Source organism: Stylophora pistillata, chromosome 2 (genome assembly GCF_964205215.1).
Source record: "Stylophora pistillata chromosome 2, jaStyPist1.2, whole genome shotgun sequence".
Lineage (NCBI taxonomy): Eukaryota > Metazoa > Cnidaria > Anthozoa > Scleractinia > Pocilloporidae > Stylophora > Stylophora pistillata.
Genome location: NC_142520.1, coordinates 55202378 through 55230347, shown reverse-complemented (window position 1 = coordinate 55230347; position 27970 = coordinate 55202378). Strand labels below are relative to the sequence as shown.

The 27970-nt window shown below is 40.0% G+C and overlaps 5 protein-coding genes and 1 pseudogene across 5 annotated transcripts in view; 2 read left to right on the top strand and 4 right to left on the bottom strand.

The window, feature by feature from the left end:
* LOC111344527 (neurochondrin) overlaps positions 1–27970 on the bottom strand; it is a 130882-nt gene that overhangs the window by 7108 nt on the left and 95804 nt on the right. The window lies entirely within an intron of this gene.
* On the top strand, positions 1475–2746 carry LOC148740479 (uncharacterized; annotated as a pseudogene).
* LOC148740478 (histone-lysine N-methyltransferase SUV39H1-A-like) lies at positions 12113–13576 on the bottom strand. The gene is made up of 3 exons (XM_088748473.1): positions 13403–13576; positions 13245–13333; positions 12113–13021 (listed from the first exon to the last, which is right to left on the bottom strand). Exons 1-3 carry the CDS (start codon positions 13574–13576, stop codon positions 12604–12606), a joined length of 681 nt encoding a protein of 226 aa, XP_088604599.1. The 3' UTR covers positions 12113–12603.
* LOC148740477 (uncharacterized) lies at positions 13559–15020 on the top strand. Its single transcript, XM_088748469.1, has one exon. The coding sequence runs from the start codon at positions 13649–13651 to the stop codon at positions 14672–14674; it is 1026 nt and encodes a 341-aa protein (XP_088604595.1). The 5' UTR covers positions 13559–13648; the 3' UTR covers positions 14675–15020.
* On the bottom strand, positions 14764–17179 carry LOC148740476 (uncharacterized). Its single transcript, XM_088748471.1, has 2 exons — positions 16906–17179; positions 14764–16826 (listed from the first exon to the last, which is right to left on the bottom strand). Exons 1-2 carry the CDS (start codon positions 17124–17126, stop codon positions 16202–16204), a joined length of 846 nt encoding a protein of 281 aa, XP_088604597.1. The 5' UTR covers positions 17127–17179; the 3' UTR covers positions 14764–16201.
* Positions 19084–22661, bottom strand: LOC111332256 (uncharacterized). Its single transcript, XM_088748466.1, has one exon. The coding sequence runs from the start codon at positions 22206–22208 to the stop codon at positions 19290–19292; it is 2919 nt and encodes a 972-aa protein (XP_088604592.1). The 5' UTR covers positions 22209–22661; the 3' UTR covers positions 19084–19289.

Here is a 27970-nt window from a genome sequence, read left to right as displayed (position 1 = left end):
AAGAAGAGATTTGGAAAGAAGTGCAATACAGAGTCGATATCAGAGCCTTTAGAAAAGTATATTTACCCAAGTGGATTGAAGACATTACAGAAAAGTTGGCTTTACTTAAAATTGAATAAAGATGCCGCAACATTACATTTGGAATAATAAAGCCTTCGCCCAAAGACTGGCAGAAAGATGGTTCCAATGTACAAACTGTTGGCATTATACGCTGTTTTATTGCAGTTATTGTCTGAGATGTCATTTACCAGTACGAATCGTGGAGAGTAGTTTAGGTAGCCTTCCTGCCGTTTCCCGCAGGGCCTGGGTCCGAGTGGCTCGGCCGAGTGAGATAATGTATTCATATCACGTAGGTACAAGAGGTTAGGGTTAGGGTTTAGGTTTAGGGTTAGGGCTAGGGTTGGGTAGGTAGGTATGGGAGAGGTTTTTTAGGGTTAGGGTTAAAATTTTGAAAAATAACGGTTACAAAGAAATCCGAGATGGCGCCAGAAACAAAGATAACAAAGAAATCCAAGATGGCGGAGGGATTAATTACAGACATAATGAAGTCAATTTTTAAATAAAAACATTTATTATTTGACCACGCGCTTGACTAATGTTTACGATGATGTAGTAAATGTTCTGTGTAATTATAAATAGAGTTCATAATTTGATTGTTGTGTTCTTGAAATGTATCTTCCTGTGTAATTGCTTCTCTCGACCGCATTCCTGCTTGACTAATATTCCCACACAGTATGTAAATATATCACTCGGGTCGATATTTGACTTGTAAATAAGTCACATAAGCCAGAAATGCTGTCATCACATCCTTGTATAATTGATCTTTTATAGAATGTTCTACGGTTTGTAGATTAAAACTTTCCATCTCGTCAATGTATTTGGTGACTTGTCGGCGTATGTGACAGAGATCTTGTTGAGTTGCTTTCAAGTTGACCAATGCAAACCATTCATCCAGCGCCGTTCCGCCCCATTGAGGATTCTGTTCAAGCGTTCCACTTAAATGCGTGAGACACAGATCTTTCTCGTAAGACATGATCTTTGAAATCAAACGTTAAAATGTTGGTAGAAGGTTATACTCGTAGAAAAGTGTCAATCAAAACTGTGATTGACAAGCTGTCATGAAAAAAGTATGTAAATTCAGCGTTTACTACTCACTCGAATCCTTTTAGCCATGCCTTCTGAGAAATATGGGGCGCCGAACTAGACAATATTACAAGCATCAATAATACGTGCTAAACTTAAACTTATCTTGGCATTTCTTCATATTTAACATGGTCATTGTCACATATCCTTGCCAAAGTCCAAATAAATATGCTCTACTATCTTAACATCCTATATGGTCATATTCATTTAACCCAATCTCGTACCCAGAGTCCACAGGCTCCTTTAACCATGCTAAACTCCGAGAAGATTTCGTTCCCTAAACTCACTTAAATTTAAACTGTAAAAGGAAAAAACGCATTCTAAACTTTTCATATCGTATGGTATGATGCACTGCACGCTCATGGCAGTCAATTCGTCACCAGATCCCCTCCGGCCACTGCCAGCCCGCCATTTTGGATGTGTTTTCCCACGTGCGGGTTGCAATGGAGGAAAGAAGCGATGATTTTAGAGAAGCTTTGTCGAATATTGCTCGGCAAGCAAGGTCGTTACTTCAGAACTTTAATGATGGTAATGTGCAACCTATTGAGCAACGAATGTTGAACCAAAGGCCTCGTGAATCGGGAACTAGAGTATTGTCCACGCAGCCGCCATCTAGTCAGACTGAAGTAAACAACACGTTTCAGAAACGTGGAAAACACAGAGGTGGCCGCACAGTTAAAGAACTTGTTTCCTACTGTTGGAAAAAGATCATTTGCTGGCAAGTCGTGTAATACCAAATCTGTTAAAGTTAAGAAGCCTCTCCCCAAAAAAAGCAAAGAAAGATGTGGTGCACAAAGATGTCGTTCTTCTTCCTTCTCCTGACACAAAGTCAGTTCCCACGCACCAGACAAGATGCCGGTTAGAAAACAACGGATTTGTTGTTCATGCATTTCCAGTGGACAAGTCCCTGCAGGAAGAAGATCTTAGAGCTCAAATCAGAGAGATGTTCCCTCCCCTTGCAGAAACAGACTTTGAATTTGTTAAGTCGTGTTATGGTCAAATAATTACACCAAAGTTAGCCACTGGTGTACATTTCTCAGCTTCACGTGTTCTTGGCCTTGCTGGACAAGGAAGCATATACATTCGACCAGAATGTGACATATCTGCTACTCTTTGTAGTGACACTGACAGCCCCCCCCCTTTAGTCCAAATCCAGGTAGTGCAAACCCAAGCTCAAGTTCATTTCCTGAACAAGTTGAAATTTTTGATGATGGCCCATCTAGAGGAGTTACAAATCCGTCATACCTTTCAGTTGCTGGCCCATCTAGCAGTGCAACAAATCAGGAAGGGCTGGATCAATTAAAAGATATGTTTCCTGGAAAAAGTTGCAGCGTTCTGCAGAATACCCTTACATACCATAGGAGTGTCAGTCAAGCTGCTCTTTTCCTCTCCTCCCAAAATCTTCCTCGTGAGATTGATGATGATGAGGATGAGCATCTTGGCCTTTTAGAGCCTGCTTTCAGTAGTATACGGGGCCTGTTCAGACATTCCCGCAGGGCCTGGGTCCAAGTGGCTCGGCCGAGTGAGACAATGTATTCATATGACGTAGGTAGAAGAGGTTAGGGTTAGGGTTTAGGTTTAGGGTTAGGGTTGTGACGTAGGTGTAAGAGGCTAGGGCTAGGGTTAGGGTTAGGGTTGGGTAGCGTAGGTATGGGAGAGGTTTTTTAGGGTTAGGGTTAATTTGAAAAAATAACGGTATAAAATCCAAGATGGCGCCGGAAACAAAGACAACAAAGAAATCCAAGATGGCGGAGTGATTAATGACAGACACAATGAAAATCAATTTTTTAAATCAAAACATTTATTATTTGACCACGCGTTTCATTAATCTGTACAATGTTCTGTGTAATTATAAAAAGAGTTTATAATTGGGTCTTGAAATGTATCCTCCTGTTTAATTGCTTCTATCTACTGCTTGAATAGTATTCCCACACAGTATGTAAATATATCACTCGGGTCGATATTTGACTTGTAAATAAGTCACAGAAGCCAGGAACGCTGTCATCACATCTTTGTATAACTGATTTTTTATAGAATGTTCCACGGTTTGTAAATTAAAACTTTCCATCTCGTCAATGTATTTGGTGACTTGTCGGCGTATGTGACAGAGATCTTGTTCACTCGCTCGCATGTTGATCAACGCAAATATTTCATCCAACGCCGTTCCGGCCCATTGAGGATTCTGTTCAAGCGCTCCACTTAATTGCGCGAGACATAGATCTTTCTCGTAAGATATGATGTTTGGAATGAAACTCTAAAATGTTTGTAGAAGGCTATACTCGTAAAAAAGTGTCAATCAAAAAATGTGATTGACAAGCTGTCATAAATTCTAAAATGATATAAATTCAGCGTTTACTACTCACTCGATTCATTCTAGCGATGCCTTCTGAGAAAGAGCTAGCTTGTGAATGTGGACATTGTTATCCTTGTCTATGGGAAGAAGAGATTTGGAAAGAAGCTTGTCACAGAGTCGATTTCCTCACCTTTAGAAAAGCCTATTTACCCAAGTGGATTGAAGACTTGACAGAACAGTTGGCTAAACTCAAAATTGAATAAAGATGCCGCAACAATACCTTTGGAATAATAAAGCCTTTGCCCAAAGACTGGCAGAAAGATGGTTCCAATGTACAAACTGTTGGCATTATACGCCGTTTTATTGTAGTTATTGTCTGATATGCCATTTACCAGTACGAATCGTGGAGAATGAAAACCCATGGATATTCCTTAAAGCTATCGGAAGACACAAATTCATCATTTCATGCCAAGCCAGGAAATTGTGTACATCATCATCATGAGCGACGTGAGAATATTGAACGATCGTGAATTACTTTACCAACACAAGTACCTGTTTGATTTGGATGCCACGAATAAAATAAGAAGAAGAAGAAGTTTAGTCACCCGCTACAGTCGGCGAAATTTACCGTGGAGGAAATCGCCCAAGACACTACCCGCTGGGAAACCTATATGCAAACGTTGGCGAACCAACTCAACTCCAACGAGAGTTTTGACGCCACAGATGACTTCCAGGTGGACATGACGATCATCGCCGAGCCCGACACTGGTGGCACAACTTCCCTTCACATTCTCGGGAAATTAAACATGACCACTGTTCTCCGTCGGAAACAGTGTGTGCTGCCCATCAAGAATTCTGAGGACAACTTGTGTCCGGCCAGAGCCATTTGCCTGACCAAGGCATGGTGTCATAAGGACGACGATCCAGATAGTAAAAGGTAAGACTTTATCATCTTACTTCAGGTATTCGTACTTATACCATTCTAATAATATTTCTTATTGTTTCTTTTAGGTATTACAACAGCCTCCGCAGATACCCGGTAACGTTAACCCGGTGTGCCAAAGAGTTGCATGCAAAGGCTGGTGTTGCGGAAGGGGAGAACTTATAAAATTCCAGGAGTTTCTAGCTCCAGACTATCGCCTCAAAGTGATGAGTGTGAGGTAAATGTTACGTTATTTTATTTATGTGTGGTAAATCTTACTTTATGCTATTTATGCGTGAAACCTAATTCTTACTTATTTTCTACAATTTCAGGTATCCTTATTCCATCACTTACGAAGGGAAGATCTGTGGACCCTTGGTTCTCAGTCTTCTCTTCGAATCGGATCCAGAAGGTGGCGTGGGTCATTACCACGGTTGCACTTCGTATGCTTCTATTATCGAAAGGAGTTATTTCTGCCACGAGTGTAACCGTGGTTTTGACCACGACGAATACAGACATCACCCCTGCGAAGGTCGCCTTTGTCCGTCCTGCAAGACCTTGGAGTGTGGTCCTAAAGATTCCTTACCTTCCCTGCACTGCACCCAATGTAATCGGCACTTCTTTGACAATTCCTGTATGTCACTCCATCGGGAAAAAGGTCTGTGTCAAAAACTCGTTCGTTGTGGCATCTGCTGTCACGAGTTCAAACCAGACAAGAAGGAGCCTCACCGGTGTTACTGGGGTGAATGCAGGAATTGCAAAGAAGAGGTCGATTTATGCAATCACCAATGTTTCATCCAACCCGTCAGCCCCAAAGAAGACCAAAGAAAGAAAAAACCAAAAAATAAATTAAAGCAAGACAGAAAAAAGAACCCGGAAGCCTCAGAGTACTACGAGCCCCCCATCAAAGTCTGGGCCGATTACGAAGCCATGCTGGACGAAGACGGAACGCATATCCCTATTCTCATCGTGGCACAAACCTCACAGTCCGATGACGTTGAGGAGTTTTATGGTCCGGAATGTACCGGTGACTTCCTAGCCTTTCTAGACGAACTGGCCTACGGTCTACCCGAAGAAAATCGTCACTACAGCGAGCACCGGGAAGTCGTCGGTATATTCCACAATCTGAAGGGGTATGATTCCGTCTTCCTTCAAGAGCAGATGGTCAAGGAGGGTCGACGCTTTGAGTTCCTCATTCCCAATGGCACAAAGAACCTATGCATGAAGGTCGGTAAAATTTCCTTTAAAGACAGCATCTGCTTCCTACCGATGTCCTTGGCTGCCTTCTCCTCGACCTTTGGTATTCCGGAATTAAAGAAAGGGTTCTTTCCCCATTAATTCAACACGCCAGAGCACCAACACTATATTGGCCCCCTCTCTGCACCAGAGTATTATGACCCAGATGGCATGTCACCCCAGAAAAAACAGGAGTTTGAGGAGTGGTATGCGGAAGAACGCAGTAAGAATCTTCCCTTTAATCTTAAAGAAGAGTTGATTTCTTACTGTCATTCGGATGTAGCCCTCCTCAAAGCGGGATGCTTGAAATTCATCGCGGAGTTCAAAGCAATCGCCAAGTTCAACCCGATGGAAAAATGCATCACCATCGCCCAAGCCTGTAACTTGTAAGTGGTTTTTTGTACAGAATGTATGTGACTAAAAATCATGCGACTAAACAAACATTTGTATTCTATAGGTATTGGCGAAAGTGCGTCATGGCTCCTGATTCCATCGCTATCGAGCCAGAGAATGGCTGGGAAGGTGCCACACTTAACCACTCGCACGTGGCGTTGGAATGGTTGACGTGGGTGGAGAGGAGTCTGGGTTCGAGAATCCAGCATGCATGCCAGGGAGGTGAATTTAGCATTCCCCATGGATCTCGTATATACACGGTAGATGGCTACCATGCGGAGACTCGCACTATATAGGAGTTCCATGGGTGTTTGTTTCATGGTTGCCGGTCTTGCTACCCCAATCGGAAACAGATGGCCTTTTCCTCTGCTGGTTTGTCCGTGGAAGCCCTTCGGCGTCAAACTGCACAAAAAACAGCCACATTGCAACGATTGGGGTAAGTCTTACTGGTGATGTGTGATAGAATAATTGGCATGCGACTAAACAAAATTGTGTCCTAGGTATACCGTCGTTGAAATGTGGTCGTGTCAGTGGGAGGAAAAGAAAAAGTCGGATCCAGGTCTCCGCAACTTTACCCAGTCCCTTCAGTTCACGACACCCCTTCAACCCCGAGATGCTTTCTTTGGCGGCCGAACGGGAGCCACGACCCTCTACCACCGTATTGATTCTACCCAAGGGGAACAGATCCGGTACGTGGATGTTACCTCCGAGTACCCTTGGGTAAATAAATACGGTGAGTATCCCATCGGTCATCCCGCCATCATCCTGGAACCCGCCAACCAAGACCCCCGCGCCTATTATGGTTTGATGAAAGTGTCCATCCTGCCACACACCCACCTCTTCAACCCCGTTCTTCCCCACCGTCAAAAAATTGGTTCCGCCTACAAACTTACCTTCCCCTTATGCCGGTCCTGCGTCACCGAAACTTATAACACATTTCTATAATTATATATAAATTAGACATGCAAATGAGTCCGAAGTATCGAAGTGAGAGCCGAAGCCAAAGTGCCGAAGTTTAGAGCCAAAGATATTTGTAAATACCGAAGTATCGAGAGAGATATGATCATTCATGTGAGCAATCAGTCAGGTCATCACCTTTTCACGGATTATAACGTAGACGTAAACGTGATCGGCAGATGCCTTATATGCGTGAAAGTGTTGGATAAGTATATATATGAGACAGTATGGTAGTCACCATCCATGTGGGATGTAGTAGTACTACACCATCTAAGACTGCGCATGTGTGGAAAACTTTACGCATGCGCTTGTGTAACTACAATGGTCACCTACTTTATGTATACTCAATTGTCCTGTCCTTAGCCGCCGCCGGTCCGAAGCCGCCGCTGCGGGGTTGCCACCCCGCTGGAGAAATAAAATGCAATGTATTTTGTAAAGTGCGAATCATTTCGACAAAATCAGTGATCATGATGAATCCAATGATATCGGTGAACATGATATTAGAGGCATTGGAAAGTGTGGTTAGATTTGCGGATATGGAGAGTTTAGAGCAAATCAAAAATCAATTGTATATCGCATTACGTGATGTAGATGAATGCGCTTTATTGGATTACGAGACTCAAGTGATTGTCGATAGAAGACGCGATATCTTGGAAGATTTGTTAGAATATGTTCAGGCAGTGATGACTTGTCACTAGAAGAGAAGGAGAAGCTAGATGGAAGCGGATAAGGCGGATGCCTCAGAATTTTATTTGACGTTACCTAGTAATGATGTGAGTAAAAAATATTATCCTTAAAATTCGACTCGCTGGTGGAGAATTGGTTTAGATCATGCGATTCGTTTAGAAGGACAATGGCAAGTGGGATTAAGTAGTTTGAGTATCCCGTCACGTAAAATAGACGAAACAGATGGCAAGTTATTTAAATATTTGGATAAGCTCCATGGTAATGACACCTTGTTAAAGACGAGTCGTAGTATCATAGTAGAGAGAATTGGGGTGAGAGAAAGGCAGAGAAGGCATGTCCTAGATGTACGATACAAAGACATTAACTATTATACCTTGCACACGCGTTTGACGTGTTAGAAGCGCTTTTAAAAGAAGAACACATTAAATTTCATTACGATTTGAAAGATCCGTTAAAAGAACTTTTTTCTGACGATGAACAAGCTCAACCTGACGTTACTATCGATCGGGCGGCGGGTACGATCCGATTAGACACCACAAATATCAAACGCAGTAAGATTACAAATTTCCAGATTCGTACCAACATTTATTTCGAGTTACCGAAAGAATTGTGCGAATTGGCGGGATGGACTCGAAAAACAAGCGTGACCGGAAGAGATTCGAATGATCGTGACATTGTGAGCCCGAACGTGACACGACCCGGTCCAAATATGGATGTGACAAAAATAGATAAAGATTGGTCGATTCAAAGAAATTACGAAAGCGTCGAGAATTTAGAACAGTATTACGAGATACCCTGGGTCGATCGACACAATCCTGTCTATCATAAATTTTTGATGAGCGATATCGCTTGGACATTTTTACACGTGAATCGATCTTTTGGCCGGCCTAAAAGAAAGAATAGGAGTTTGTATGTCTATTCTTCTTTAATCGATCCGGTTCTCATGGGAAATCAAAAAGCAGATTTGTTACGCCAAATACCATTAGAAGATTTGGAAAAAGGCACGTATTACTTTGAACCAAAACAAATCCAGTAAATAGACTTGCGGAATTTACAATTTCAAGTCATTGAAACGCAGTTGAGCGAAACGGTGACAAATGAATAGCTGTTAGTACGTCTGAGCCAGCGATTCAGCGGTCGTTACACGGGAACGAGGCTATTGGGTCAAGACCTTAGATTTTCTAGAGTTTCTTTGTGTCATCATTTATATTTCACAAAAACAGTGCTGAGTTCTCCGAATCTTTTGAAGAAAGGAGATGGTAAGGCATTGTATAGCAGTTGGCTGTGTGAACAGGAGTAACAAGGTTGAATGTAAAGGCCTTTCTTGGCATTCGCTGCCCCTAAATGACTCGAAAAGACTAAAAAAATGGCTGATCAACATACGAAGAACCAACACTCCAAAAACGAAAAGTTCATTTTTGTGTAGCGATCATTTTGCCCCAGAATGTTTTCAAAAGTCTTCTGGAGGCGTAAGGGGAAGGCTGAAGGTAGATGCTGTGCCTACTCTTTTCAGCTTTACAAAAGTTCAGACACAAAGAAAAGCCCCACAACACCGTTCGAATATGGCCACTCAACGTCAAGAAACTGCAGGCTTAAATAGTGACGAAAGTATTGCTAACGCCGTTCCATTAACAGAATCAAATGAAGTGGGACAGTCCATAAAAGAAGCAGACAATAGTCAGGATCAGTCTCTACAATTAATTATCAACGCATTGCCAGAAATTTGGGACACGATGGCGGCCGCGCGTGCGCATCATATACAGTAATGGCACTGAAAGTACTTAAGAACATGTATGGGGAAAAAGACCTTTTTGAAAAAATATTACTTACTATGCGGTAGATCCCTTGTGCACAGTTCGAAACATATTTAAAATGGACTAGCCGAGTTATTGACAAAGAAAAGAAGTACCAAATTCAACTCTAACCTTCTTCCTAAGGCATGTAATCCTGTGGTCAATTTCTACTCCTTTTCCCCATACATCTTCTTAAAATTCCCTCGGAGGTCATCTTGATATTCCACAAATACAGGGAGATCCCGGAGGAGAATGCATGGTGCACAGTTCGAAATGAGTTGTACGAAGCTTCCTTTCGCCCTATCTTTCGTAGTAGATTGATTCATCTACGCCAAAGTTCTTCCAAGAGCAATTGAATTTTATGAATTTTAGAAGCATCGAAGGAGCCGTGCCACCATTTTTAAAGTCCCCTTTGTTTACATGTTCATCGAAAAACGCTGCAAAAGTTGAGAGGAAAGTGATTTTCGTCGCCATGTTTTTTGTTTTCAAAATCCCCTAGTGTTTCTTGGGATAGCTAAGTCTCAGGCTACTCTCGTACAGATGCTTTATTCCCGAATTCATTCGGCAAAAGTTTCTTCACAACTTCCGGTTAAAAGTAGGGTTTAAAATGGCTGATTTGCTCAGCGAATACAAAAGGAAAGACATTGAATGGCAGTTAAAGCTAAGTTCTGAGTTTCCTTTAGAGTATGTGCGACGAGAAGCAGCCTCACAGTACGATTTTTTGTGCTGTGTGGAGATTCCTTTGCCCCTCTTACGAAAGTGGAGCGAGCTTCTTGAAATCACTTCCGGTACAGAAATCAATTACATAGACCTACTTAATGCGACCGTCGTGGATGGATGGTTTGCTTTGAAGCGTGAAAATGAACGAATGAACGAGCTGCTTCGAAAAAAATCAAGCTCAGCGAAGATTTCTTACAAGAAAACCTCGGGAAGAAAGAGAAAGGAATTGGACAGCAAAGCATATAGCCTCTGTGTTAGAAGGGGAGAGCTTGAGTCAATTGAATCATTGAAGTCTGAAGTTTTGCACAGCTACAAAGAGATCGAAGAATGGCGAGAAGCATACAGTGACTTAGAAAATGAGAAAAGGAAATTGTATGAAGAAATGAAGAAAGAAATTAACAAACTAGAAGAAGAGATAACAAACCTTACAGATGTCAACAAAGAGTTAGTTGATTACATTGGGGCCTTAGAACAAGAAGAATCCTTAAAATGCCAAGGAAAGAAGGTCACTGAAGTGGGCACAAAACAAAGAGGGAGAAAGCTTCGCCATTTAAAGAATAAAGTTCAGTGTGCTTTGTGGTTTTGTAAAAGCTTTGGGCTTGAATTAACTCAAGTAAAATTGCAAGATGAAAAAGGAGGAGCACACAGTTTGGACTGGGAACCCACCCCTTCACATGGAGCTTATGAAAATCTTCAGAAAGAGGAAAAGAAAAAAATTGAACAAGTCTTGTTTTTATTGGACAAATTCTGTGTGGGTGATGAAGTGTATCATGAGTTCACAATGATTACAGAAGACCTACCCAAATCCTATTTAGTAAAACAGTTGCGAGGTAACCTAAACAAAACATACCATATAGAACAAACACAGGGGAAGTATCCCGGAGCAAAAATAAATTTCACTGCTACACTTGAGGAACACATCAGAGAACTTCTTAACAACAAACCAGAGCTAAAAGATGATTGTATTCAAATCAAACTCAGTGGCGATGGTGCAAGAATGTCACGAACAACAAATTTTATGATGTTCTCATTTGCTCTTCTTCAAGGTAAAGACAGCGTCATGTCTTCAAAAAGCAACAGAACAGTTGCGATAATCAATGGTCCAGAAAAGTATGAAACAATGAAGACCTCACTCAAACACTTTTTCAAAGAAGTCAATGATCTTATAGAGAAAGGTCAAATAACAGTTGATGGCAAGGATATCAGTATAAAATTTTTCTTGGGTGGAGATATGAAATTTTTACTGATGGCAATGGGTATGAACTCAGCAACTGCTGACTATGCTTGTCTTTGGTGCAAAATACATAAAGATAATAGATGGGATACAACTAAACTTTCAAACTATTACAACCAAGAACCCCTACAGCGAACACTAGAGGAAATTAAGGCCCTCTGTAAATGCAAGGAGAACAATTATGGGTGCATTAACGAGCCTCTCCTGAACATTTCTCTGACGAATGTAATTGCAGATGAGCTCCATTTGCTATTACGAATTACTGACAAACTTTTACAAAATGTAATTGATGAAGTTCTTCAAAGGGATGCAGTTGAGGATTTTAACAAAAAAAGGGGAACACCCAAAGGAGTACATCTCACAAAGCTGGTCAACTGTATCAATACTCTTGGGATTTCCTTTTCTGTTTGGAATAAAAAAAATGCAAATGGCTCAGAGAGTCAAGTAAAAGAATTTACAAGTTTGCTTGGCTCTCAGAAAAAGAAATTGCTTAATGTACTGCCTTCTGAAATGAATCAATTCCTCTATCCAGAAACATGTGAAACAGTTCAACAAATATGGAAAGACTTTGAAGAATTATATAACATTATTACCGATTTAAACATAAGCAGTAATGACTCATTAGCAATTTTCACTAAAGCAAAGTCATGGATAAACCTTTTTTGTTCACTTCGAGGAAAGAGATCAGGGTATGAGAGACCCCGAGTGACACCATACATGCACATCATACCCTATCATATTCCATTTTTTATTGAAAAGCATGGAGGCTTCAAGAAATTTTCCGGGCAAGGTGTCGAGAAGAATAATGACGATGCCAAAAGGATACTATTTCAAAAGTCAAACAAATGGGAAGCTGCAAAGGACATTTTAAATACTGAGAGCAGACAATGGGAGCTACGACATCATGAAAGGGAGAAGGCAACTTACAAAAAACGAAATGTTGAATACTGGGAAGCTGGCATCAGCCAAAAGAGGAAAGAACAGCGGCTAATGTCAGCTCCCAGTAGCAGCCTGGATGAGGAAATGTGTGAAGAAAGCCCTACTGAAGACTACAACAAAATGACCCTTCCGCAGCTAAGGAAACTCATCAAAGAAAGAGGCTTGAAAGTGAAAAACCTTAGTAAATTAAAAAAGAAAGAACTTCTTACAATTATTGAAAAATCCTAACTTAACTTTAGAGAAAGGTTTAATCGTATAAAAGGCCCACAACTGAAACAGCTACTAATTAATTACATGATGAAGGGACCTTAACAAATTTGATTGATAGTTTCTCTATATATGCTCTTGGCATCTCCACAATTTTGTCACCAACTTTTTCATAAGATTTGGGTGACAATGTCAGGTATTTCCGTACTTTAACAGGAAATCTAACCATAATGCCATCTCCGTGACTATCAAAAATGCAACTCCAGTTAATTGGGAGTTTACATTTGTTAAAGTCAGTCTCTTCTAAGAGAGTCCAGTTTTTCTCTGCTGCTGTTCTTCCTTTTCCACAAAACAAATACTTGAAAACATCATGTCGAAACTCTAAAGAGACTTTCTGCTCAGGACCCTTGTGTTTAAGTGCTTCCAGTAGAGCAAATCTCATTCTGTCGATGCAGCTCTGTACAATGTCTCCTTCAGGTCTTGGAGAATCAAAGTTCCTGGAAAAAGAAATAAGCATTAATAGATTTAAACCAAACATTTGGAGCATGCAAGCGTAAATTACAGACTTACATTAACATGCATGAATCCAGTATTATATGAAAGCAAATGACAGAAGGTTCAAGAATGTTTGATAATGCAATATGTACTACATGTACTTCTTAGGTACAGTTATGTAACAAAGTTCATTAATAAAATCCATATTAAATTTTCATGAATTACCTCAACAGAAGGGGGGAAAGGTTTTCTTCTGGTTCCCAAGTATTTTTAAAGGTACTATAGCCTTTCCATTTTACGAGGAATTTTTTTCCCTGACAAAAAGATATCTAATTAGTTTTATGAACTTAAACTTATTTCAATTGATAAGCAGAATGCCTTACCTCCGAGTCTTCCCGATTTGCTATCAAGCGCTCAGCTTCATATGTCCCGAGATTTTTTCCACGGCACCTCTTTTTCCTTTTTCTCTCAGGAAATAATATATCGGAGGAACTTAAATTATGGAGGATATAGTAGGAAACACGTTCTCGCTCAGATCGGGTAGCAATGGCCGCCATCTTGTTTTTCAGTGAAATGCGATACACCGCTGACTCAAACCCAGGGGCTCAAAATGTCCCCGAATTCTGGTGATGGAATTGGAAGGGAAAGTAAAACAATTGGAACACGAACTTAAACAGGAGAGAGAGACAAGAAAGACACTAGAAGAGAAGCTTAATCGAACTTTGTTTAATATCGACAACATCAAAGAAAACGATAATTTAATGAGATTCTACACTGGCTTCAACAGTTATGCTGTTTTTACTACAGTTCTTAATTTCCTTGGAAGAGAAGCAGCAAAACAGTTAAATTACACTAACACTGAACTAGTGCAGAATCCACCCAAGAGAGAGAAGCAAGGTCCAAGAAGAGCTCTCTCTGTGGAAAATGAATTATTTCTCTTGCTGTGTCGTTACAAAGTTGGTCTTTTAGAGGAGGATGTAGCAGTCAGATTTGGTATTTGCCAAAGTCTTGTGAGCCGAATCATCATTACATGGACAAAGTTCATATATTTTAGATTCTCAGAGCTAGACATTTTCCCAACAAGGGAGGTAATTGAAGCACATAAACCTGAATGCTTCAGGAATAAATACAATGGTACAACAGTGATAATTGATGCAACTGAATTGTACATTGAAACACCAACTAATCCTGAAGCACAGCAGCTCACTTTCTCTACCTATAAAAACGGCAATACTCTGAAGGCCCTAGTTGGAATTACACCAAGTGGTAGTGTTTGTTTTGTGTCTAATCTTTATGGTGGGTCTATCTCTGACAAAGAGATAACTGTGAAATCTAAACTCATGGATAAACTTCAATATGGAGATGAAGTGATGGCTGACAGAGGATTCAATATCAGAGAATTACTAGCAAGTAAAGGGGTTAAAGTAAATGTTCCACCTTATATGAATGAGGCAGGACAATTTACTGAACAAGAAATGCTCAACACAAGAAGAATTGCATCATTGCGAATCCATGTAGAGAGAGCTATCGAGCGCATCAAAAACTATCACATTTTAGATTTTATTCCCATTACTGTCTGCAAGAATGGGCTGGTTGACATGATTTTCTTTAATTGTGCTATGTTCACAAACTTTTTGCCACCTCTGGTGAAATGAATTTTTTTCAGAATCTTTCTTGAGCCATTCATTTGTTTGCTTGTAATTGTCTGGTGTTATAGACAGAATCAATATTTTTTAGGTGGGTGTTTCAATAAGGACAGCACACAATTTATTTACAACTGACAGAGTAATGAGTAAAATATTCATATCACTAGTTGATCTGAAATAATCTATTACTGTTAACAATCAAGATAGATTTAATCTTCTGCAGATGTCATATTTATCTGGCTAATAGAAAAAATGCTCATTGTATCTAAATTTATTCAAATGTTCTACATGTTAGTATTGAAAATCAGTTAATGTCATGCAAAATTAAAGTTGCAAGTTTTGCTGGTTCAAAGAGTATAGTGGAGTCAGTTTCCAACCAGTAAAAGTAATTATTACAATAGAAATTCACTTCTCTGTCAATGAGACAATAATATCCATATTTAAAACGATATATTTCAAAAAACACAACATCAGTAATCATAATTTTGAGATCATGCAAAAGTTAAATAATTTATAGATAGTGATTCCACTGTCATGTCGAGTTCTAACAAAGATTGAAGTACACTGTTACATTAATCTTGATACTTTTCCAAGCCTGGGAAGACCTAAAGTTAACCGTGGATAAGCAAGTTCTACAGCAATATAGTTATCATAAAAACTTTCAAGCTTTGGGATAACTTCTCTTCTAAATTGTAAATTATTTTTGATGCTTATTATGATCATTTCCTTTAGATCTGATATCACCAGATCAGCCCACTGTAAACCAACACAAAATAGTTGTTGTTGAACTTGAAAATGGTATGGGTGATTTGTGTTAATAAGCAGGCCATGAACAGTCCTCTTGCAAATTCCCCTGCTGCAAACTGCTTCTGCCAGTTGTTTTGTTCCAGGAAAAACTCTCTTGACTTCCACCAAACATTTGTTATCAACTTCACCATCAGGACTTGCACCCAAAAATGGATGTGTAGATGAAATGACAAACCCTAGTTTAGAGACGTTGCACTTGAAGAGGTTTTCATATGACTTGATAATATTAGCTTCATCAGTAAGACCTTGTTTCATGTAATTACTCTGAAAATTGTCATTGAGATGTAGAATTTCTTTTACAGCCTTAGTGGGGCTTGTGTCTGGTCTCTGAAGTACTCTCTTGCATTTCGATGCAGTAATTCTTGTTTTCCTGTGTTCAAACCACTTTTGACAATCACTTTGATTTTTTGTTGCTCTGCTTATCAATTCTCTTTCTTTTTCTCCTACAAAAAGATTTGACTTAATTCTTTTAGCTTTTGCATGTATTTCTTCCAATGACATTGGTTGTTCCTTTATGGGTGAGACAATTAAACTACTTGGACATAGTGGCTCTTTTGATAAAATAGAGTAAAATCCACAATTTAGACTTTCTCTCGAGATTTCTTGAAGCAAGGTCTGATTTGCCTTCTCTGTACTTGGTTCTCTATAGATGCAAAGTCTTGGATCGTGCAGTGCTTTATTGTGTTTTAAATTCTCTGTGCCAAAAACTTTTCTACTGAAATCAATGTCCTATACTGAGAGTGCCTCCAGCTTTCGCTTTCGTGGTTGATTCCAAGTCTGCAATCTTTCTGTACAGGTAAGAAATTCTTGACTACGACCAAGTCTAATGTACTCTTCAAGAGCAAAGCATAGAGCTGCCAAATGTTTACATGATGCAAGTGGTGGCTTACCAGCTGGACAAGGATTACAGTTTCCATATATTATATCACCAGAACTGTCTACTGTCATTTGGATCTTATATTTTAGAGTTTTTTTCATCTCAGGTAAGCATTCGCATTGGATAAAATACTTGCCATCCTCATTCGCAACCTTAATATTCTGGACGTGACCATGTCTGAAAAGACCAAAAGCTTTGCAGTTTAAGCTTTTATAGTCTTTATTACTTTCATCGTCTCTTGCACGCCTAGTAATAAAGTAGCTCATCATATTTGCAATAGAAAACTCTGGCAGTTTGTTGCATTTTTTCAATTCGGTCCACGTTGTTGAAGGCAGGAAATTTTGTATATCTTTCCCTGTTGGCTCCTCGTTAGCATTTGCCGAATTTTCCTTTAAGTTCTCGTTCGATTCTCCTGACAGATGCATCCATTTTTCAGTAAAATTCGCGTCCCAGCCATTCTTAATATAGCTTACGACCCTGAAAAACAAAGATGGTTTTAATTACCGTCTAAAACTATCCTCAAAATATCAATGATATTTTAATTATTTTTACGTACCTTTGAACCAGTTCTCGTTTGTTTCCATCCGCAGAAGCACTCCCGTTTTTTGAGGTTCCTACTCGATAGGACAACCATGATCTTAAGACCTGTTTAGTAATGTTTCGGGGACAATTACCATTCAACAACTGTAGTTTCTCTTCAGCCGAAAAAAAAGCATATTTCGGCTGTGATTCCTCGTGGGTTTCCATATCTTTCCTATGATTTAGTTCTTGAAACATTTCTTGACCCAATAGCCTCGTTCCCGTGTGATGACTGCTGAATCACTGGCTCAGACGTAATAACAGCTATTAGCGGATATTTCAAACGAAGGTGCAAGCATTTTAACCTTGCATTTCAAAAAGGTCAAGAGCAAGTAAAAATGTAATTAGCGTTTCTATTGTGTATGTGAATAAAAAAGCGAGTTTTTTGCGAAAAAATCGTGTCATTTTTCTGGTGCGTCGTGATGGCTTGGATGGACGGAGTAGCTGCGGGATTATCTTGCATTCTTCTAAACGCCATCATAAGAATGAAATGGTGTCCAAATCCCGAAGTCTAATTATGTCAAAGTTGGATGAAAATCATGTTCAGTGTCTTGGATTTGACTAGAAGACCTCGCCCGCTGGTACATGCGCCAAACTTACAATTCATGCCATTCGTGCCAGTGCAGAGAAGAGGAGGCTAAACATGGACGCACTAAATCTCCCACAGTTGCTTGCACTTATTTTAGATGTTACGGGCCGCCTTGATGACGACGAAGAAACTCGGGAACAACTCGCCATCATGGGATGGTACTGGGCAGCGGGGAGAAACGGCCAGCCGAGAGATTATTTCACGAGACTCTATTTATAAACGATGATGGCTACGTTTTGCGATTTTATGGCATCAGAGATTCGATAGTAAAAGATAATTCCAGGGTGTCCTGATTCGAAGGAAAATCGTTACAATTGATAATATCTTGAGGTGGCATAAGTACGTCTATTTTCGAGAAATTTATATCCGCGTTTTGTATACATTAAATTAGGACCATTTTTAATTTTATCCGACGAAGAATCAAAAGGAGAATATTTAGTGTATTCGATAAAATTAAATAATCTACAAAAATCTTCGCGCAACCAAAAGTAGATACGGCTTGCTTGGCGGACAGGAATACTTTGATCAATGACATCTGTATTGAATGTGACGGATTCTGCGTCACGATCAAATTCTACTTTAAATTGTGCTGTGTCTCCATTGGGTTTGTAATTCAAAGTTCGCTTGTCGGGCCATCTTACCAGAAATTTATCGTATTCGATCATAGTAAGAGCGTGTAAAAACTCAAACACATTTCTGATTTGAATCATCATCTTTTCCGCGCCACCGTAATGCGTTTTTAATTCTCTCATATACACTGTGGTTGACCAAAACGATTGTACGTTGCGTGTGAAATTCCATGAAAATCGTTGAGATTATTTTGTGAGCGTTTTAGATAGCCCTTTATATACGAATAGAATATTTTGATTTGGTGACTTTTTAGTTTCATTCATTCACTCCCTTTATTTGCATTTGGCGCCTTTTTTTCAAATCAGAGTCCGTTATCCCATATATGTACATTCCATTACACGCTTTCAACACCAATTTTCTCTCTATACTGATCGCTAACTTTCTTTTTTCTCTAGATACGCATCCTTCCTTCATGTCCTACTTTTGATTTCGAATCCTATTTCAGTCTCTTTAACCTTTTATCCTTAGCATGCGAAGAATTATCTGACATTCTTAATTCACGCCTGCATTCACGACGAATAGAAATTCTTACTCATACACGTTTTATACCATTAGAAAGACCGTTTAATATTTTTCTTTATTTATTTTTTCCCCCACCTATCCATCAATGTATTTGTATCTGGCTATTTTTTATAGCTCCCTATTTTTTCTTTTATAATGTGCAATTCGTTTCTGTGGAAGACAGCATTATTTATTTTTGTTTTTATTAAATTACAGATTCCCCTGGGAGATCTTGTGTTATGTATAGCACAGCAAAATCTGTTTTTCAATTCATCCGATTTTTTTTAATGCATTTTACGATCTTCTCAATCTACTTTTTCTTTCTTTTAACATTCGTTTAAGACCGCATGATGTGATCGATTTTTCTTTTAATTATGATTTCAATCTGGACTTTTTTTTATCAATATGGTGTTTTTCCTAGTTAGGGACCGGTCATTATTTATCGCCTGGGGGGGGGGTCGGAGTATTTTTGTTGTCACATCGAAGCATTTACCTGATCCCCCCGTAGAGTATCTGGTTTTTTAGAGATCCCCCCTTATCGGTAGTGGAAAGTTTCATGATCCCCCCCCCCCTTTTCTCCCAGCCACCGCCAAATAACTTTTTGAATATGCAAGTGATATTTTAATAGTGGTACTTACGTCTCATGGACCTTGAACCACAACGGTAAATATTTGCTCGTCAGATACGAACTGAATTGTCGAGGAAGTGCCAATCTCAGGCTGTTCATCCAAATCCACGAAAACATAGTCATCGTCGCTCTCTGCCTCTCCACTTTCGGATTCTTCATCCTCGAATTCCACGTCATCTTCATCACTCGACAGTTCTTCTGTTATCACAGTCTCTTTATTCTGTCGGTAATAGTGACATCGAATGGCCTTCACTTTGTCAAGTTTCCGACCCACAGTCGTCAAACCATGCTTGTTGAGATACAGGTCTAGTTCTCTTACCCGCAACTTTTGAACTTTGCCACCCTCGATGAGGTTATCCCATTGAAAGTCCTTGTACGTTCGTTCGGCCTCTTGCCTTCTTCGCTCCTGAGCTGCTCTTGTTCTGATGTCCTTTCGGATCTCAATATCCTTCAAATGATTAACATATGCAATGACGTGCTTCTCTTCCACATTATATTTTGAGCAGAAGCTCTTCATGGTATCCTGATCGTTTCTGATACTGTCAGAATGTTCCTCGTACAGATCTTTAATACATTTTCTTGGAAGGTAATCATCTGGTGTCCTGCCCGTCGATTCCGTCTGATAGATATCCATGAAATGTCCAGGATTGTTTGAATCTGGTACAGGTTGCGGAATTCTTTCCGTTTCTGGACCGACCCATCTATTGTTAGAACACCAGGAACAGAGATTGGAACTTTCTTCTCTTGACTCTTTACAGGCATCACGACAGAATTCCATAAAAAGTTCTCCACGAATATAGTGGTCTTCCATAAACGATTCGATCTTTCGGAAGTATGCTGCACCGGGCGCTTGCTCTTTGTTTCGTTCTGATGCACCCCGATAGTTGTCGAGGTAAACAGAATTGAAAAAGAATAATTCATCAGGGGACTCGCTTACTTTGCTCTTGATGTAATCTTTAAGGACAGGGGCATCATCAATTCTCTCGGCTACCTGACTACAGACATACCAGGCATTTTTCTCCATCCGTTTCTTTTCGTACTCTTCGTATGACTGGAGAGACAGTTGTTTGATTTCCTCTTCTGAAAGATCCTCAAATCTCCTATATTTTTCCCACTCTAGAGTTGCGCCATCCACAAGAGCATCAGAAATTGCCGAGTTTGTTCTTTCGGCTTCACCTTGCCCGCTGTCGCCCCTCGAACGATGACATCGCACTCTATAATCGGAATTGTGAACCCTTGCTAACTCGGCGTCTCGAAATCTAACTTCGTAGTTGGAAACTCCCACGCCCGGACCAGCATCTGTAAGGTCAGCCCATCGTGGCTTTACAGGTGGAAGGCAGAGATCTCCGAGAACTTCAAGACCATGTTTACATGAACTGGTTACCCTTAAAATCCTGTCCTTTCTCGCATCTTTTTCCATGGAATCGACTTCCTCTTTAAACAGATCATCAATGGCATCTAAAATGCGTTTCGTGACTGGTATTATCTGACTAGCAAACAGAGCCCTATTGTGCTCTGACATTTCTGTGTCTTCGCAAAACTGCAACAAATTGTCAATCCTTAATTTCAAATGTTCTGCTCTCTCTTTTTCGTAAGTGAAGAATTTACAGTTACTTTCTGTTTCTCCGGATAATTTGTCTAGGTCATCTGACTCTGTCATATCATAATAAAGAAAGAGGTCATCGTGTAGTCGCGCGCAGCATTTACGAAATCCCAGTGAGTACTGTGGACTGCCAGGTGTCGGTTCGTCAACCTCAAAAGCTGATGGATCCTCATGTCGCAAACGAACCGTTTCACTGGCCCATACAGTGCCTGACGATCCCACTATTGCTTTGGGCCGGACAAATACATAGTGGCGATCGTCCTCAGTTATCAGCTTCTCTTCAGTTTCATTCATTACACTTGACTTCGTGAAAACACGGTGAGAACCCGGGGTCACATATACCATTTTCTCAGGCCAGTCGTACTTTGGCAACTTCCTTGCTTTAGTGTGATCTGATAATGTTAAGATCCTAAGATTTCTGGCTTTGTCAAAACCTTCAGATGTACCTGGTCTAAGGTAAGCCTTGTCATCGGTGCTTCTCATGAAACAAAACTTTCTCGCGCTGGAATTTCTGGCACCCCAGAATCGTCTTTTTATGTTTTTTACGTGTGCTCGTTGGTAGTGAGTGTTTTCGTTTGTGTTTTCTTCGCCTTTTGGTGGCTTTTTCCAACAAAATAGGCCTTTGCCACAATGGCGCTTCGCTTGGAGACTTCTTTTGTTTCTCGGTCTCGCCCTGTTGTATACTGTTGTAGCGGATTGAATTAATTTCTTCCCACGTTCAGCTAGTCGGTAGTTGGCAATTGAAAGAAGGTTTTTCTTCTTCACCCTCTGGCCGGTATAGAGGACCGTATCATGTCGTCTACCATGATAAGATGATTTATCCTCAATTGCCTTTGCAATGAAGTCTTCATCTTCCTCATCTAGCTTTGGCTTCGGACCTTGGTTTGACAACTTTCGCCTCTTCAGTCGATTACATTCGATAAGGCTTGAAGCTTGGCGCTTGAGCATTTGGCGTTTTCTCTGATAATTGCTTTCGGTGGGCTGGCTGTGAAGAAGCCCCTCCGTGTCTTCAACTTTTTCCTTGAGTTTTTGTACTTCGCTTTGGATTTCTTCTAACGTTTTGGATGACCAAATATTTGTTTTCTTTTGAAGAAGGTTTTCCTTCTCTTTTATCTCCTTCTCCAGCTTTTCCTTCTTGGAATTTAAGCGCAACCTAACGAGGTCGGCTGCTGCCTCATTAGCATTTTTTACCTCTTCAACAACGAATTTAACTCTCTCCGTCATAGACGGAAGATTGTCAGGATCGAAGCCTAGGGCTGTCATTTCTTCTCTAGAGAATATGGATCGCAATATAACTCTAAGACAAATTTTATCCCATTCTGAGTCCATGGTAGTAACGATACCTTGCACGGTTTCCTTATCGAGAACAAGAGCACTATGTCCACTTTTAGTACTACAAGCACTAAAAATATCCAAAAGGAATGACTCTAAATCGACTTCGTCAGGACGGAGCGCGACATACTCAAAACCCTCGGTTATACGAATGATATTGATCCTGAGACCATGTTTTTCATGAAGTAAAGCTTCGCGAAAGGCAACTCTCTGATATTTTGACGGTGCCCCAGAGTGATGAGGTTGAAACACAAGAAAGTACTCTAATGCTTCTTGAAAGGGGATTGAAGACCTAATTCTTGTCTTAGCATTGGCATCTTGCACCGGAAGAAATAGTTGATCGAAGACATAGAGCAGACCTTGAAACTTGTGCTTCTTTTCCTCTGAAATTGCTCTCGATAATTCTTCTTCTATAACACCCCTATTTTGCTCTAGGGTGCAGCTTTGTTGCGATGTTACAATCTCCACTCTCTTTTTTCCCTGAAGTAGTTTATAAAAGGTGACTTCGTCTTAGATCGAGAAACTCACGGTTTTACTAGATCTATGGGCTTGAGGAATGTATCTTAACGATTGGATTTTGGTAGCTGTTTTCTCTACAAGTTCCGTTTCTTTATAACGCCGCGTTAATTTTCTTCATCAGTTTGAAATTAAAAAACACACCTTTCGCATTTATTTATTTTATTAGAAAGTATTTTGCCTTCACTTTGCGATAATTTAAATCGCGTCAATTTTCTAGTAAGTCTGCTGGTTTATAGTCTGCATTTGACGCACGCACGAGGGAGCCCCTACAGTTTTTTTTCTTCCGCACGCTTCGCTTGCGTCACGTTCTACATTTCCGTTTTAATTTAATTGTATTAATGGTAAGCATAGTTAAATATTTAACACTGTTATTTACCACTGATCTGCAAATTATAGGGTTGTCTTTCAGATGCCGGGAATAACCCTATCTAAACTATAGTGACCACAAATACCAGTATTTGCAGTCTTTAAATACAAAGAATTAATGTCCGCGTCGTTTCGACGTTTCAATGTTAATGATTACTTATAGTATTGCATGCATATTTTATTGTTTTACTTCTCACCAGTTTGAGCGTAAAATAATGGACCAGTATCACGAAGAAATTGCCGCGTTTTCCTTCATGATGATTTTAGTAACATCGAAACGCCGTCAGACAACATTTGCTAGCTTTTATATTTTTATAAAGACTGCAAATCCATCATTTATTTACCTGGTCCTTGTCGATATCTGATAAAAGCCGCTCAGTTCTCGCCCTTCGCTCGCTTCGCTTTTCATTATGGCATCGTTTATGGGTACTTCCATCACTTAAATCCAAATGCTTTCCAAGCTGATCACCATTATCGTCCAGATTGCTAAGCTTTTCTGTCATATCTTCCATTCTTGCTCAATTACAATGTCTGAAGTCCAACTGTCGGAAATCTTCTCAGCGCGCTTTTAAAATAATGCTTTGTTGTTGTGACCTACTATTAACTAACATCGTTGTGACTTATTAACTTTAACTTTATTTTTTACATATTAACATATAAAACCTATATTTAGCCGAAACGTGGGCACAGAACTCGTTCAATTGCGCTGATTTGCTTTCATTATAAGCCTTTTCAATGGATAAAGAAATTGACTATCTTTTAACAAAAGCTGACTTGAGCAATTACACAGACAATTTTAAACAAATTGGTGTTGCAAAGGTCGAGCATTTCCTGGACGTCGATGACGAAACTCTTGAGCGAGACATTGGACTAACGAAGATACAAACTCGCCGTCTGAGGCGTTTCTTCGCTCAGATACAAGGCGAATCAAAGCAAAGAGGAACAAGCAGTGAAGGTATTGAGTTATCGTTTCTTAGATGATTATTTTGAAGGCCTCTATAAAATAATTGGCTTGTGCTTCAAACCAGCCATGAACAAAAAACGTAAGGCAACATGGTGCATAATTTGTAACGCAATCCTTAACAAACATTTATTATGTGATCGGTAGGTGTTACGTCCGCCAGTGCTCCCAAGAAGCGCAAGCAGGCGATTTTGTCATTTGGACGTTCCGGGCAACTACAACTCCTGAGGAACGACTCAGCACCAGAAAAGAAGCCGTGGGAAAAATATCTTCTTCCCAACCCACACACAGAAAGGCTGAAATTCTACAATAATGTTGTACCGCAGATTTATGAATCTTCATTCGTGAGTAAACAAGCCGGTTTCAAACAGTATCTCCTCGAGCAACAGCAAATGCGTTGGCAGTTAAACACAAAGATAAAAGCCCTTTCCGATAAAGAAAAGAACTTGCTTAGAAACGAGAATTGGGGAGTGTGCCAAAACATCACGAAGTTCATGTCAGGCGTGGATGGATGTAAGGGCAGTGGTGATGTCGCGAAGTGTGAGTCCTCCTTGACCACTGTCAATGAGGCCTTCAATTCAGCATCCGATTTGCTCTCATTTATGAACAACAGACGAAAGAACCTTTATACAGAAGAGCGTACCTTAAGGTCGTTTGCAAGTGATGAGCTCAAATATTTCCAGGAAGCTCAAGAGCGAGTGAAGGCCATACACCAAGAGCTGCAGAAAGCCTCCAATGCACTCACGACCACCCTCATGAGCTTGAAGAGAAAGTTCCCATCTCCCATGGGGAACAACGGCCAATCCCGAAGAAAAAAAGAAAACAAGAGAAAAGTGAAAAAAATCAAGGAGAAAAGGTTGCATCAGCGAGCAGCACTTCTCCTAGAAAAACTTACCTCAAAAGAGGTAGCTAAAGAGGTTTTCGATTCACTCGAAAAGAATACTTACAAATGTGTCTCAAGTATTAATGCAGGATTCACTGCGAGATTTGTCAAGCGTCTCCACCTGGATCCTCTGCTATGGCTTTTGGAAAGAGGCGTGTTTGAAACAGAGCTGGCACGCAATTTGAAAGTGGTAGTGGCCAGAATGAACGAAGAGAATAGCAGTAATGGTGCTGAAAAAGGGTCAAGTTCGGGCGAGGATTCAGATGAATCTGACGAGGAGACTGTGCAAGAGCCAGTGGAGAGGGCTGCCGAAGATTCTGACACGGAAGCGGAACAAGATACAGCCTCACCAAAATAAACACTTTTTTAGTTGTTTTTTTCATTCGGCCGCGTATTAAAATAATGAAAGTTTATGATTTTAGATTACGATTCTCTATAAAACAAACTGAAACGTTATGAAACAATTTTGAGTAATTGTAAGTATTCCATTCTCAAAATCTTGATTACCTTTCTAATTTAGATCGTGCCTGAATAAAAACGTGTATGTTAGACTACGATAGTGATTCTTTTTTACAAAATGGAGGGTCTGTAAAAGGGTTTGGGATTTGTGTCTGGGCTAGAATAGAGTTTATATAATACAAAATACAACTGAACGTGGTCTTGAATATATGGTTGGGGGAGTCCCAGCGGCAAATCCTACCAAAGTATTTACAAATGCAATCACCCGGGGTCCTGGCGCGACCTAAAATTCCTTTTTTTTTGGTCTGATCCCCCCCATTATGCTTGTCAATTACGGCTGATCCCCCCTAAAGGTCTTCAAAAAACCATGTGATCCCCCCCTAAATACTCCGACCCACCCCAGGCGATAAATAATGACCGGTCCCTTATATCTTATATTCTTTTTGGGAGTATACCTCCATTAGGAATAGATTTACCATACACCAAGGTATTTTAGAGACTAGAAATCTCGTGCATTTTCATAGTATTTCGTACCCCATTCTAAACATTCATCTCTATTATCTTTTGTAGATTTCTCAAGATTCACTCTGCCACATTTTACTTGAACACGATTTTGTAATTCATTCCACTCGCGTCCTGTTAGAGCAATTTCATTATTATCTTTTGTTTTTCCCACTCGAAAATTGTAATTTTTATGTCAAACCACTCTTTTCACACTCGTTTGAACAATCTGCTTTGTATAATCTTAATCCCCATTTTTCTCTTCAAGGTATATGGAATCTTTTGTTCCATGTTTATTTGTTGCCGCCACAATTAGATGAATTCATGTTACCTCCATCTAGCGGATTACGCTACCCTTTGTTATCATTAAGCACTACCACCCATTCACCCCATATTCAATTAGTCAATCCCTTAGGTAGCCTTACTCTGAGATACGCTATCATCACGTCCTTGTACAATTGATCTTTTATAGAATGTTCTACCGCTTGTAAATTAAAACTTTTCATCTCGTCAATGTATTTTGAGACTTGTCGGCGTATGCAACAAAGATCTTTGGCAGTTGCTTTCATGTTGACCAACGCAAACAATTCGTCCAGTGCCGTTCCGACCCATTGAGGATTCTGTTCAAGCGCTCCACTTAAATGCGTGAGAGACAGATCTTTCTCGTAAGACATGGTGATTGAAATGGAACGTTAAAATGTTTGTAGAAGGTTATATTCGCAAAAAAAGTGTCAATCAAAAAAGTGATTGACAAGCTGTCATAAAAATTATATATAAATTCTGCGTTTACTCCTCACTCGAACCATTTTAGCGATGCCTTCTGAGAAAGAGTTAGCTTATGAATGCGGTCATTGTTATACTTGTCTATGGAAAGAAGAGATTTGGAAAGAAGCGCAATACAGAGTCGACATCAGAGCCTTTAAAAGAGTATATTTACCCAAGTGGATTGAAGACATTACAGAAAAGTTGGCTTTACTTAAAATTGAATGATGCCGCAACACTACATTTGGAATAATAAAGCCTTTGCTCAAAGACTGACAGAAAGATGGTTCCAATGTAAAAACTGTTGGTATTATACGCCGTTTTATTGTAGTTATTGTCTGAGATGTCATTTACCAGTACCAATCGTGGAGAATGAAAAACCCATGGATATTCCTTAAAAAACTGAGGCAACAGACACAAAATCATCATTTCGTGCGAAGCCAGTAAAGCACTCACATCATGAGCGACGTGAGAATATTGAACGATACTGAATTACTTTACCAAAACAAGTACCTGTTTGATTTGGATGCGACTAAAAAAATTAGCGGACCTCGTGAAGTCATACATGGTATATTGGGATATTTCAACACTCCTTTATCGCCAAAGATACGCTACGAACTGATTCAATCGCGCGATATACCATGAAAGTGTATTATTTCTTGCGGTATTTACAAGCCGTCTTTGACAAGAAATTCCCTGACCTCCACATGAAAGACCCTGTCAGTAAATATCAATTCATGGATACCTGTGAAAAAGTATTTGATGACATTGTGCAAGAAGTCAACGACTGGCCGAATCCTATCGGTGGTCACATGCAGCTCCACATGTTTGAACATTGGGTGATCGGTTAAGGAAAAATAATTTTTTCATTGACAATGTGACAGAAGTCTTTGCGACGTTCCGTAATCCCATGTTAAGCCACGCAGAGGTCATGAGTGAACTGGTGACATTGACATGTGAAAAATATTCCCCAGAGTGGTTCAAAAAAATCACTGGAATCGCATCGGTTCATCAAAGACTGGTGAAAGCAGTTTCACAGGAACAAAGGAGTATTCACGTTCTAGATGGGTTAGAAGTATATATATCTGAGAGAGTCAAACCACGAGTCATCCTCTTTCCCTTCAAGTCGAAGTAAGAAGTACCTCATCAGTCAGATCAACTTCCACCCAAAAAATGGCAGAAAAAATGGCAGATAGACACTATGTACTAAAGTTGCAGCCAGAGCAAGTTGTGGATCTACTCGATACCCTTCTTGATATCCTGAAGCGAGAAGACGATATCGATGGAGAAAGACCACTTTAGGGAGCA